This window comes from Acipenser ruthenus, chromosome 7 (assembly GCF_902713425.1).
Source record: "Acipenser ruthenus chromosome 7, fAciRut3.2 maternal haplotype, whole genome shotgun sequence".
NCBI classification, from domain to species: domain Eukaryota; kingdom Metazoa; phylum Chordata; class Actinopteri; order Acipenseriformes; family Acipenseridae; genus Acipenser; species Acipenser ruthenus.
This window is the reverse complement of record NC_081195.1, coordinates 64,725,599-64,740,411: the sequence shown is the minus strand read 5'-3', so window position 1 is coordinate 64,740,411 and position 14,813 is coordinate 64,725,599. Positions and strand designations below refer to the sequence as shown.

Below are 14,813 nucleotides of genomic sequence, written 5' to 3'. Positions count from 1 at the left end.
TATAGGAAATGGCTATTATTCCCCACAAACTTTGCTTTTGTGACCAGGACAGTGATATTTTGAAATTTACCTATTTCCAATGAGAAAACGGGCGAATTTGTGTCTTTTCGTTCACATAAAGTCAGAAAAAAACAACATATGAATCCAAATTAACATGTATTTATACTAAAGTAATACAAAAATGACTACAAAAGATTTAGAAGTGAGTAGTTTTTCGAGATTTATGATTATACTGTAAATCACTTTCACGAATCAGCTCCCAAATGTAGTCTCCCATCATGTTCTCGTTATACTGTCCTAGGTAGCGGCGTTCAAAGTCCAGTATATCCTGGTGGAAGCGCTCGCCTTGCTCCTCCGAGTACGCTCCCATGTTCTCCTGGAATTTATCAAGATGAGCATCAAGGATATGGACTTTGAGGGACATCCTACAGCCCATTGTGCCGTAGTTCTTCACCAGAGTCTCAACCAGCTCCACATAGTTTTCGGCCTTGTGATTGCCCAGGAAGCCCCGAACCACTGCGACAAAGCTGTTCCAAGCCGCTTTCTCCTTACTAGTGAGCTTCTTGGGGAATTCATTGCACTCCAGGATCTTCTTTATCTGTGGTCCGACGAAGACATCGGCTTTGACCTTTGCCTCAGACAGCTTAGGGAAGAAGTCTTGAAAGTACTTGAAGGCTGCCGACTCCTTATCTAGAGCTCTGACAAATTGTTTCATAAGGCCCAATTTGATGTGCAGTGGTGGCATCAGCACCTTCCGGGGGTCCACCAGTGGCTCCCACTTGACGTTGTTCCTCCCCACAGAGAACTCGGTCCGCTGTGGCCAGTCCCGCCTGTGGTAGTGCGCCTTGGTGTCCCTGCTGTCCCAAAGGCAAAGATAGCAGGGAAACTTGGTAAAACCGCCTTGGAGACCCATCAGGAATGCCACTATTTTGAAGTCTCCTATGACCTCCCAGCCGTAGACCTCTCACAACATTTTTCATATATGATATATTTTTTCAATAACATTGAAAATTGTAAAACATTTTAAAATTAAAAACTTTTACAATTTAAAAATTTTTAACAAATTTTATAACATAAAATTCTGAGCAATTGTCCATCTTACCTTCCAGAGTTTTTTTGCAGTGCTCGCAGGTGAAATGAGGTGCCCAGGGTTTGACTTGACCCCCGACAGGCATGCCGAAATATGCCTTGTAGGCCTCACACATCTTAGCAGATGCTTCCACGGAGTACTTTTTCGCTCTTGTCTTGATAAATTGGCCGCAGACATAGCAAAATGCGTCTACCGGATGCTTGCAGCCTTTTGATGCCATCTCAGAAAAATGCAGATATGTATCCACTTAGGCAGCTGGAACTAAACTGAACTGGTGGGCTTAAGGCCCCTGTATTTATACTACTATTTATATTACTGGAAAGTTCTAGAAGTTACTCCAAGTTTACTCAGCACTGAATCTAGCTGGAATGTTCTGGAAAATAGGTACATTTCAAAATATCACTGTCCTGGTCACAAAAGCAAAGTTTGTGGGGAATAATAGCCATTTTCTATACTTCTGAGGCATAAGCAATTAGGAAATAACACTTACTACCCAGGAGCCAAAAAAAAATTAAAAATTGTTACACGGTGTTATGGATGGTAAATGCTATTACAAAGACTTACAAACCACATATTAGAGAATACCGTCCAGAAGTAAAACCTTTCTGAGATACACACTGCCGGCACGTTTTATTCTCTTCGCAATACATTGGTTTTGTTATTCTGCACATGATGCCTCTATAACATCTGAATGCTTAACTGCTTTGATATTATCTTGAACTGGCTGATAGAATGTTGAAATCAGTCTCAAGACAAAAACATGATTGATTTTGTATCTGCCTCTTAAAAGTGAATGATGTGCAGTCCTGTGTACATGACAAAGCTCTTGCAATGGTACTACAGCAGCAAAGCTTCCAGATAACATTCATTTACATGCAGAAACTTAAAATGTTTTCTGATTAGGCATTTTAAATATGTTATTCATACTGATGCAAAACATGACAAAATGTCTGAATATGTACCTTACTCCTATTCAAGATTGGAGCAGGGTGATTGTACCTGTTAAATTTATCATTTAAATATAATATTAAGACATGTATAAATGTAAATGTAGGTTTGGAGACAGTGGCTGTGGAACAAAGAGTGTGCATTAAAATGTAAAGATGTGCAGTGTCCCACAATCATGATTCAGCCTTTGATAAAGCTAGTTATAGTTTTAAAATAGGGACATTATTATACATTATTTAATGACCATCAGGTGTTGTATCAAAACATAAATATGGTGGTAATAATACAGCAGGTGGTTCTGTTACAGACCTTCTCCAGTTGGGACTCCAACGATTGCTCTTCAGTGTGTCTTCAGTGTTCAGATAGGGAATTAACATTTGTTGGATTCTGCCATTTGGAGAAAGACTTTATTTTGCACAATTCAGGGTAGCTAATTGAGCTATGAGGTTCTTAGTGAATCGGTATGTGCTTAGCACTTTAATTAAGTCAAACATGAAGCCAAATTATTTAAATCTATTCACACACTCCATGGTGTTGCCCTCTATTGTCAAGCAAGTGAACGCTACTGTTTTACAAATAGAACTGCTTTAATTTATTTGATGTTTTAAACAGGCTTGTCTGCTAAATACCATGGAAGCAAACATAGAAAATCTATATTGCCAGATGACTATTATTTGGGCTAAACAAATATTTATGAATTATGAATCAGGCTAATAAAGTAAAAGAATCAAGAATCAATTAGGACAGATTAGTTTAAGAAGGCGAAAATGCAAATACTGTTGAAGGAATCAGAAATTATATACTTATAAAAGCTGTTATAAATTCGGGAGGGGGGCGGGGTGGGGGGAGGTCTGTTTGATGTGCTAAATTTAGTAATGTACTGGTAGCCTGAAAAAACACAACAATATTTTCAGGAGTATCACAAGAGGGTGACCTGTAAAACCCTTGCCTCGTCCCTGCTGTTTGAGTAATTTGATTTGCCAAAATAGCTAGGGCCAGTAAATCCACGAAACAGTGAACAATCCATATCGCACTTAAAACAGTCCTTGAGGATGCTGTGTTAAACCCACACCCTATTTGTCTTGTTTTTGACAATGGCCATGGCTCAGCAAAATCCATAATCAGATTAGAAATTCATTATCAACTTTTCTGGAAGCAGAATACGTGCCACCTAGCAAATCTACAGCAGTTATGGTATCAAATGCACTTGAGAGCAAATAACCTAAAATGTACTGCGTGACATCTCTATAACTGAGAACACCAGCAGAAACTATGGACTAATCCAGATGCTGTTGCTAATCCCAATGCAATTTTTTTTTTAAAACCTTCACAGGAGTTGAAGCGGTTTATAGGGATGCGAGATAGCTTCTGTGTAAAGAGTTGCCTGAAGCGCTTGTGTGGGAGTTGGTAGTTCTGTCACAAATCACTCTTCCAGCAGCAAATTTCAAGTGGAAGCAACAACTTCAGGCTTGATAAATGTCTGCTGTCAGACTCTCTCTCTCAAGGAGTCGTGTTACAGTGTTAATGGGATTGGCAATCCCTGGAAATGCCGAATAAATTTCAGGTTTTTTCAAAAATTTGATATCAGAGCTGTGCTCATTTTATGGGTCAGTGGATACCTGTGCTTATCTGTAGTGTGTTTTCATTTTCAGAAAAGATGTATTCACATTGGGATCTCCATGTGCTATTTTGGATTTCAAATTCTGTGTAAGTAACACAAGAAGATGATTAAGTAAGGTAAACCTGTACTTGTACAGTAAATTTGTCTCCTCAAGGATGTTTAGGGGACAGATACGTTAGGAAAGCCAGAAGGAGTAAGAACTACTGTGTTATACATTTTTTAGCTATGTCATTATCCTGTTTTGACGGTCTACTACATTGTTGTTGAGGGACAGAACAAAATTTTGTTTTTACTATACAGCATTCTTCATTTTTACTGTTCGATGTTTGCACCATTATTATTAAAAGAAGAAAATACATTTTTCAATGTTTCAACTCCTTGCCTCAAGGAACAAAAACTTAAATGATAACAACATCATCTGAAACACACAAACCATGTTGTTATTAAAGTAACAGCCAATGATAACAGTGCGTTTTTTTTTTACTCCTCTAAGTTTGGCTGGAAGGTCCAGACATTCCCAGTTGATTGCCTCTGCACAAAGTACAAACAGTGCAGCAGCGTCTGATTCCTAATAAGGTAACAGTAGAGTGTTCAGTGGGAGTTCCAGGCGGTAGCTCTCAGCCTGTGGAATGCAGTGAGAAAGCCATCCTGGCAAGATGAAAGACTTTCTATCTGTAGCAATACATGAGCCAAATGCAATTGCTGGTTGTTAAATAAATACTGTTCAATACTTTAACAGCTAAGCTTCCCATTTTATTTTTAAATTCAGGTATGGAACCTAATAGTTTTCACAATGTGCTCTTCTCCAAAGTTTCTTTGTTTCTTTTTTACGTAGGCAGTGGTTTGAGAGATAAGGTTTGAGTTGTTATAAAATAGTCAATACCGAAGAGACCCTTAAATCCCTCTATCTATCTATCTATCTATCTATCTATCTATCTATCTATCTATCTATCTATCTATATATATATATATATATATATATATATATATATATATATATATATACACACCATGCTGTTGAAATTTAGACTGCATTAGACCACATGACCAGTTAATGTCAGCTATTTTAGGTATTTGCCTGGTTGAATAATACTACTGCATTATATTATGCTTTTTTGGAGCAGGTTTCAGTCTCTTAAGTGCTCTTCCGTCTAGCTTGTTGTATTTCTGAACCAGTTATTGCCATATACTTTTAATGAAAAGCCTAGGAACACTTGGGGGTTCTTAAGCAGACGTAATCTAATTCTTATTGGGAACATGCAACGAGATCAATTACAGTATAGTGCAAACACCATTGATTCTAAATACCTTTCCCGGTTAAGTGTAATGTACAGAAAAAGGTATATATTTCTGTAAAGCTATACTAAACATACTAAAGCTCTTCATTAAATACCAGTACAAATATTGTTATCAAAAAGGCAACCAGGACAGCCACAAAGCTTTCCCTGTCCTCCGTCTTATCTAGCCAAGTCACAAAGTGCATCCATCTCCTTCAGCCAGCAGATCATCGCTCATGTAGTAACTGTGTGTTCTTGATCTGGTAGAGCAACCCAACTTCCCCTAATGCTTTCCAACCAGTAAGCTCTTCTTAATAGAGTCACTCCATGTGTCTTCAACTTTCAATTTAAAAAGATCTGACAAGGGTCAAGTCTTCAAAACACAGATCTCCTTCCATTATACAGACTCCCATCTTTAGCTGTCATGACCCTTATACCCTATGTAACCCTTTAGAAATAGTAAGAAGCCTAGAGATCCGGGATGATATTATGTCCATGTTGAAATCGTACCTCTTTTCTACAGCATTCCAGAGTAACAGCAAGCAACATCTGTTCTCTTTTTTATTAATCACAATCATTTTGTAATTTCTGTGAAATGCAACTTCATATGCCATTATTAAGTTTGATTTCCCAAAATGACGAAATTTGTCTAGAATTCACCAAGACTGCTTTATTGTATCAATTATCCAGTATAGTCAGTGAGCTGTGCTTTATCTAGTGTACTTATCACACCTGCCCTTATCTGCTTGTACCATCACCAAGCCCTGTCTCATCTAGCCAAGACATAAAACTCGTTTCAACGTCTTCACTCAAAAATGTAATGTGCAATCCATTTTTCTGTTCCTACAAGATCATTTTCTTTAAAACGTTCCAATGGCAGATTAGCATTCTGAAAGTATAAATAAATCATAAGTACTACTTTAACATCTTGATTGCTAATGATAAAACTAGAAGGCTAATAGACCTGATTGCATCTCTAATGAGGGCTCTTGCCCTGATTACTGGCTGAGTTATATTGGAAGGGAGTAGAAGACTGTGATATCATTGGAGCTGGAGATAAAACTACTGTTCACAGAAAGTACTCAATTAAAGGGGTATAGTCAGATCTGATCCATACTGAGTATTCTAACACATATCGGTTCTGTCTTCCTGATTCCCGTCTCAAGTTCAAGTTTCCTAGAAAATATAAGCTATACTGCTAGGCATAACAACCAAATAAAATGTTTTGTAGATCTACTGGATTAGGTGTACTAGGATGTATAATTTGAACATGCACATTTTTACAGAATTTTACATCAATGCATGTTATATGCATACAATAACATTATGGTACTTGGTGTAGAAAACGACTGTAGGGGGGCAATTGAGTGCTATGGTCACCACTCTCTGTAGCCAGCTAACTGTACGCTGCTGTTTAAAAACACATACAGTAATACAGTGAGAATACTGACCAAATCCATAAAATGAACGCAGCACAGCAAATCTTCAGACACCAACTTTGCCACTTTCTCAACATCCTTTTTACTCCAGATTATTGAAAGAACGTGACCCGAGTTTCAAGTGATCGCTATTTTTGTCTCAACAGACCCTTACGTGAAAATCCACCTGATGCAGAACGGCAAGAGGCTCAAGAAAAAGAAGACAACGATCAAGAAGAACACTTTGAACCCCTACTACAATGAGTCATTCAGCTTTGAAGTGCCGTTCGAGCAGATCCAGGTAACACCCGCTCCCAGGATCTAGAAATATGCAGCACAGTGTTAATTATGCAAGTCTGCCTGGTCTCATTAGCACATGTGCAGCAGCTCTGCATGGTGTAATATATGTAAAACTGGGAGGATGATGATAAAGAAACAACACAGCAGAACTGTTAAATTATGCACAACAGGGATTGAGTATTCACGTTGGTACAGCTGTGATGAGGGGGAACAGATGAATAATTGATAGATGAGTACTTAAAGATGAAGAAAGTTTTTTAAGAACAGGAGGAGAGTATCTTCACATAACCTACAACCCTATTAACTATTTATTTGGCTTATGATTTTTAATAGAGTAGCTAGACATCTTTTAGAGCAATTTTTACATCTTTAGTTGCTCCAATTAAATACAATTAAATACATTTAGAGTCAAACTCTACCCTACCATATTGGCCAGGACTCAAACAATGCATGGGGCTAAGACCGTGGTGTTTTGGTCACGGGTACATTATGTGTTGAGGGTATGATATAACTACTATTATACAATGGCTAGGATCATCCTCCTATTTATTTCAATGGGTTATGTACATTGGTCGTAGGCCCAACACATTGTGGATTTCAACACAAGTGTCTGAAACAAATTTAATTTCCCCTACCATTTTCATATCAGGCATGTTACAGTAGCTTTGCTTTCTGCTTGTCAAAGAACAGTGCTGAGTCAACTGCCTTGTTGAATTCTTCATAAATTTCAATTTCAAATCCCCACCCTAGCAACGGCATGGTGCACCTTTGCTCAGGAGACTTTCTATTCAAAGAGCTGTCAGTTTGAATATCCTGTTATACTTTGTGAAAAAGATACTATAATGATGGAGAACCTCAATATAGCAATTGTATGAGAACACCTGTTCATTCTGTTCACTATAGCTTTTTTCCCTCAAAGTTCATATTCAAAGCATCTGAATTGATATTAATACAAAGCACCCAATCAGACTCTGAAGGTTAAAGACCCTTCTTACTCTGACAACCGGTGTATTCAAAATTCCATTATATGATAGATGATATACCTGCCACGGGCAATCAGGAAATGTATTTTACTGAACAGTATGATGAAACACATCTATCTACTTTCTTTCTCCTGAAATAACTACTGTAAACCACTGAATTAGTGGAAGATCCCCTGCCTTAATTGCACTCCTCCATGAAGACCTTTCTGTAAAATCTAACAAGGTTTTAATATACACAGATACACTGCCACATGTATACATTTCATGTATATCTCAATGTATGGAGCATCAGTCTGGTCCTGGAAGTATGAAATATACGTGCAAGTTGTATGTACTGGGGTTTTCATTCATTTCTGTTATGTTTTAAGTGTCCAGTAGGTGACAGTGGTGTATATCTTTATAAATCATGTCTTCATTGTGAACCAACCTGAGCCAATTAGAGTACTGCATTTCATTTATGTGAGGGGTTTCTGAGAAATATATAGTAAAGGTATATATTTATTTAGGACAGTGTAAGGGTGAGGGGTGAAGGTTGATACTGAGGTAAAGTTAATAGAGTGAATCTGTTCTAAATCATGGCTTTGCAAAAAGTGAAAACATGCCATTAAATGTATTACAGTCTGAGTGAATGTTCTAATGTTTTCCATTATGGAGCCAAGAAGGTAATTGGACAATTCCTTTAAGTGCTGTTATGCATTAGCTGTGTAATTGTATGATATTCAGGCTTTAAAGCATTCATGTATGCAGGCTCATTTGCACTAGCTGTTGTAACTAAAAGCCTTGCATATGATAACCTTTCTGTCTATCCCATCGGTCTTGGTTAAAGAAAAAAAAAATATATATATATAACTATTTACTCATTGAAAGCTGCACCGAAGAGAGAATATCCTTTTGAAATAGCAACTCTATTACAGCATCTCAATGTAAGCATTCTAGAATTACCTCCCACCTCCTAACAGGTTAATGCAGTTGGTCTGCAGTTTTATGCAAATCAGAAGATAACAGGCAGGGTAAACTGTTCATATTAATTTAAATGGAATCTTTGGGAACCTGGAGTTTTTGGTTGGCTGAAGTTTATAACTGCATATTCAAATGAATAGCCAATCTACTGTACATTCCAACACACATGACTAATTGTTTTCCAGATGGGTTAACAGTTGAAGCGCTGTGTTTATGAGAAGTTCTCAAATTGAGTTTACTTTACATTCTCTCTGACCTGGTCTTCCTTGTCCCTCTGCAGAAAGTGCAAGTTGTTGTGACTGTTCTGGACTATGACAAAATCGGCAAAAACGATGCAATCGGCAAGATCTTTGTGGGTTTCAACAGCAGCGGAACCGAGCTGCGACATTGGTCAGACATGCTGGCTAATCCGAGGAGACCCATCGCACAGTGGCACGTTCTAAAGCCGGAGGAAGAAGTGGACGCGATGCTTACCGTCAAGAAATAAAGAAGAGAAGCCTTTCAGTACCTATCCAAGTAGTGCTCTTTAGCCAGTATATGTAAATACCTCAGTAATATGGGTCCATTCACTTCCATCTTTTGTGTTCTCCAACCACCATCACCTTTTTTACTTTCTATTTTCTCTTGAATTTCCTTTCCACCTTTGCAGATGTAGAGGCCCTTTTAAAAAAAAAAGCCCTCTTGTCACTTCGTTTGTTATGTTTTTCAGGCCACCCCCTTCTTTTAAGCAATATGATCTGTGTAGATAGAGCATGACTGAAATTATTTATTGTATTACACAGTTGTATATACCAGTATGCTGACAAAATGATTTCTAGTCTGTGTGTTTGTATGTTGTTAGGCGTTTCCTAATCTGTGTATATCTCGATGTTTTTAATAAGATGTTCTATTTTAAATGATCTAAATGGACTGAGATATAGGAAAGCCGATCTTATATATATTATAGGATTCACAATTCTATCTTACTGCATTCAAGTTAAAATTCCAACCTGCAAGAAGACTCTAGTGGAGGTGCACTCACATTGTAAAGGACAGTGCCAGTCTGTATGTTTACTTATCAAACCATCAAAAAAAAAAAAAAAGGCCATTAACTAGTATGGTTACACAAGAAAAAAAAGTATGCTGCTGAAAATTATATAAGCACAGGGTTTCTTATGACTTTTTATACTATGTTTTTTCTTTTTTTCAATTGATGACCTTTAAGTTTAGCTTCATCCTTCTACCAAGACATTCCAGAAAGCTAAAACGATTGCCTTTTTATTGTTTGAGCAAGGTTTCACATTGTGAACCGGTGAGTTACTTTTAAGTACAATAGGTCATCTGTTAAGACCATGTTTTCTTTAATGGTCTTTATTTTTTAGAAGCAGATCTTCTTGAACTTGTAAGCATTCCTTTGACCCCCTGAATATAACCCCCTCTGAAACGGAACAATGCTCTAGCCTTTGTGTCCTTCAAGCTAGATTAATAGTATGTTGTTAATTGTCTGCTACCAATAGCCTTGATGTTGGATATATATAGTTAGTTGAGGATTTGGAGTACGGTTTTCAAAGTGGGGAAAGGGGTTTTGACACTAGCTTTAAGATCAATATTTTTAGATAACGTTTTCAGTGTCTGGAGTATTTTTTAGTAACTGCATGATTTTTTTAATAATGTTTTGCTAATTAACTTGGGTCGGGGGGAGGGGAGTGTTCTGCTATACTCGGGGGTCTCTTTTTATAGTGTCCCCTTATCTTCAATCAAAAAAAAGAAATCAAACAAAAGGTATATTTTACAGCATGACTAAAAAAAAGTCGAAAATCCAGTAGGATAGTATATACATGTAGAAAATGCTGATGAAAGTTAAAACACTGCCATTTTCAGGGAGGTAACAACAGTATCATTTTCTTCATGTGCACTCTGTACAGGCCACGCTTGTTGTTTTTGTTCAAGAGGCCCAAAATGGTACCAGGAATGTCAGCCGCCATATTGCTCTGCCTTCTCACAGAGGCAACATTGTCAGCCATGTTTTACTGCCACTTTCTTGTGGCTACCGTGTTCGGCTGTGAGTTGTGTGCTGCAGTAGTTGGCGCTAAGCTGTCTTCAAACAGAAGAGGCTGCCAGGTTTTTCTGTTTGTTCAGAGAAACAATGGCATGGTCATTCTGCACAGAAGCAGTCGTGACTGCCATTTTGGACTGAGTTTTAATGGAAACAAAAATGGCTGCCATTTTGTATTACCACACTACTGAAGCCACGGTAGCTGGTATGTTCTCTAGTGTTCCTTTAACACAAAGAGATGAGAATAAAAAAATAAAAAAATTAAAGAAATAATCAGAAACCGTAAAAGTTAATGGTCTCCTTCATTAATGAAATAATTCAAAAGAATCAATGTGTCCTTTACTACGGGTTAACAAGAGGAATATAAAGTGAAAAGTTCTAGTAAATTAAAACAGATTCCCTTATCTTTGAGGAACTTCTTGTGTATGCTAGATGCTTGCTTCAGGAGGAGTTTCTAAATGTTTTCAATGTTATTATGTAGTAAATGGCACTATTATAAAGCTATTAGTCATTCCATGAGAGTCTCTAGGGACTGCTTTGTGTATCACTGTGACTGCTGTGCGTGCTTAGAAATGTAGATTTCTCAGTGGATAGCGACCAATTTGTTCTGTAGTGATATTGTATTAATGCTGCCATCCCCTTCTACTGCACTGCTGAGAGTGTGCATAGCACTAACAGTTCTAATAACCGCGGACCAATCAAGAACTGACAGGCTATGCATTGGAAACAGAGTTTTAAAAGAGAGCGGCTCAAATCACACAGCATTTTGTTGAGCACTGTGCAATATGATGTCTGTTCTTCATGGCTTCATAGTGTTACTGTATGTGGGCTGTGTAGCCCGGGAGAGAAGATTCTTATTATTGATTACGTTCATTGTAAAGCAATGGTTAGGACACAGCACACTGAGCTCCTATTGAAATATGAGCTAAACACGTTCATGATGTGGTTTTTTGTTTACCCTATTTTTTGCATGCAGGTCCAACAAAAAATATTCAGGAATTACAATGAAAAAAAGACCAGAATGTTACAATTATTATTATTATTATTATTATTATTATTATTATTATTATTATTATTATTATTATTATTATTATTGTTGTTGTCATCTTTTTTGTTGTGAGTAAGGATTTGTACACCTGAATGTACCCCTAGGTTTAGCTTAACATGATATGTTTGTTATTATGGAGATACAGATGGCAATAAATGTTGATAATTTATTAAATGAAATAAAAATTCAGAATTCTGAGTATCCCATTAAGTCTTTTGCGGCTGAGATACAGTATATACTCTATTAATGTTATATGCAGTTTAAAGACAAACTCCCTTTTGTAAATTCCACATTTTGAAATTAAATGCATTGCTTTTAGTATTCCTGGTGATCTTTCTCATGGTTTCCAAACATTTTGTTTAAATGTTTAGCATTTGAAAACAATATAGTAGCAGATCCATGTTGTTTACCTTCGTCACGGCTGATTTCCGTATCTTATGTTGTGAATAAGGTTGGTTTGGAGATCTAAAAAAAGCATTTAGTACAACAATAGCCCTGGAGCTAAGGAACAGTCCCATAAAACAAACTGCATTAAGTATAAATTATATAACAGGGATCCCAAAGCATTTCACACACACACACAAATTAAAACATTACATTAAAAACAGTATAATACAGAATTTGATTTTAAAAAAAAAGATACAAAAATGTGTTTTTAATGGTAAAAAAGCTAGTTTGTAGAAACAGAACAATTAAGAGTCTAAAACAAAAATATAATAATAATTTAAAAAAGAACAAAAGAAAATGCAGTTTTGACTGAGAAATGGGTATGAGTCCCAGCTTCAACGACACAGGAAGGCTACAACAGGAGTAATATGTTCACCTTTAATGGTTTTAGTCAGATTTCTAGCAGCAGTGTTCTGAATGAGCTGTAAGTTTTGGGGTACCAGAGAAAAGTGCATCAATTCTAGATGAAACAAAGGCATGCATTAGTATTTCAGCATCAGATACAGAAATAATAGGTCTAGGTCTAGCTCTATTTCTCAGATGATAAAAGGATACTTTAGGAAACGTTCCTAACATTAGTCTCGAATCATAGATGACCCCCAAATTTCACATTTCTAGTTTTAGATCTGATGAGAAACTGTTAAAGTCTATGTGTTGTTTACAAGGGAGTTAATCTTTAAATAAAAGATGTTTTATATCCCTGGTTATAAATGATAACATATACACAGTTGTTTTAATATTTTAAAAGACTATTTATTGTGTAATTTCTATATTTATTCATAAGATTAACCTTGTACAAATGGATCCAAAGCTGATAAAACGTATCATAGTTTGATGAGTAAGGGATATATAACAACGTTTACAAATGATTTGTATTGCATATATAAAAGCGTATACATACCAGGTTAACTAACAGTGATAGGAAGCATCGCAGTTTGCAAGATCCGACTGCAAGGTTTTACGTGTGCCTTGTGAAAAGCCATTACCTGCAATGAGATGCAATGCTTCCTTTACTGCCTCCAAAGCATGCGGTAAACCCTACCATTTCTATTGAAATAAAGTCCACTTTGAACTTGCTGTGTGACCAAGACATTTCATTCCTCAACAAAATAAAGAAGCCACACTTACCTTTCTGACAAAGCTGTCTAAAGTATTAGAATCTGATGCTGTAGAAAGATCCTAGTTGCCTTTGTGTATATTAACTGCCTGCTTGAGTATTTTGTGTGTGTGGAAATTTTCTCTCTGTAATCTTGTAGAAATGTTGGGGTGTTCTTTCCTGCCATATTGCTCGTGACGGTGCGAGCTGATGGTTATATAGCTGTGTATACCTTCATTTTTGACGAGGTGTTTTACAATTTTGTTTTCACTTTGTGTAGTGATTCACACTGTGGAGTTTCCTGATTGTTGTTATATAACTTAATATACACAAATGTTCAATAAAAATGTTTTATTTCCTGTTAAGTGTTTACAAGCCCTTTCATTGCTGGCTGTTAGATTTGATCTTGTGTTACCTGGTGTGTGCTTTTAGACCTAATGTGTAGGCTGCTACAGGAAAGAAGAAGCGTTATTATTTGAAGGAAATGAATAAATCGCAAAGGAGTGATAACCAGTGTTTTAGAACCATTTATTTTGTCCTCCTTTGAGGGGATCTGATTGCATTTGTGTTATATTTCACTAAGTGTTTTTTTCAAAGCTCATGTTAAGTAAATGTCTGGATAAAAAAAACACATTTGCTGTACTTTTTTAAATTGGTCAGATGCTTCCTGTGACATACATTTCTCATATCAGTAAGCTATGTATTGATAAACCTGTAAGTTTATAAGTAGGCTTGCTACTTTTCGATTGTAATCAGTAAAGCTTGTTAAACGTAGAATTCCCCCGAAAATTGACTGAAATAAAGGTATATATGATAAACGTCGGTAAAACTGCTTTTTTTTAATTTTCTTGCCAAAAATAATAATTTAAGAAATTATCTCGTCTGTGTAGTTTTTATACTTGCTGTCTGTCCCATCTCCGTTCTGCTCTGAATGGCTAGGGGTCGCTGTCAGTCAAATCAGTGGTTCCTCAATAGGCTAGTGTAGTTTCACCGTCGGTCATTTCATCCTGTCCTGACAGATCTCGTTGGCTGAAGCAGCGCTAGAATGCTCTCATTCGTTTAAATGACTGTCAATCATCAGACAGACTGTGCACTTTCATTTGCCAGCTATAGCCTGTCATTCAAAATGCCTACTTTGAAATTAGTGGGTTAAGGTGTAGGTAAGCGTTTGGTAGTGACAGTTACTAGTTTGATTTGAAAATGGGGCGCATGAGGAAAACACTCTCTTTATGTTTTGTTCTGTCTGTGCATATTGTTTTTAAAAGTCTGTGTAATACACTTTATATGCTGCGTTTTCTACGGTTTATTTTAGACATTTTTTAAATTTGTGTAGGATTTATATTTACAAGGCTTCGCTGTGACCAAACGTTATTTCAATTAGAATGTTGGTGACCATGGTTTTTCATAAAGGTCGATTTCACCCATGCTGTGCTTGAATTGAAAAACAAAGATAGAAAAAATAAACGTTGATATCAATCGTTGATTTGGCAAAAAAAATAAAAATCGAATAGTAGCAAGCCTAGTTATAAGTTGTGTTACCAAGCCTTACTGAAAAGCTGATTTACCAAAAACAAAATCAGAAAATCAATA

The 14,813-nt window shown here is 36.6% G+C and overlaps 1 protein-coding gene across 5 annotated transcripts in view; it reads left to right on the top strand.

Annotated features, from left to right (window-relative positions):
* Nucleotides 1-13,588, top strand: part of LOC117970982 (synaptotagmin-1) — a 195,341-nt gene extending 181,753 nt beyond the window's left edge. For all 5 annotated transcript variants that reach the window (XM_059027600.1, XM_059027596.1, XM_059027597.1 and 2 more), the window contains 2 exons: nt 6,522-6,655; nt 8,878-13,588. In XM_059027600.1, the coding sequence (XP_058883583.1) occupies nt 6,522-6,655; nt 8,878-9,084 (341 nt within the window). In that variant the 3' untranslated portion in view covers nt 9,085-13,588. The remainder of the gene's footprint in view (nt 1-6,521; nt 6,656-8,877) is intronic.
* The last annotated feature ends 1,225 nt before the right edge of the window (nt 13,589-14,813 follow it).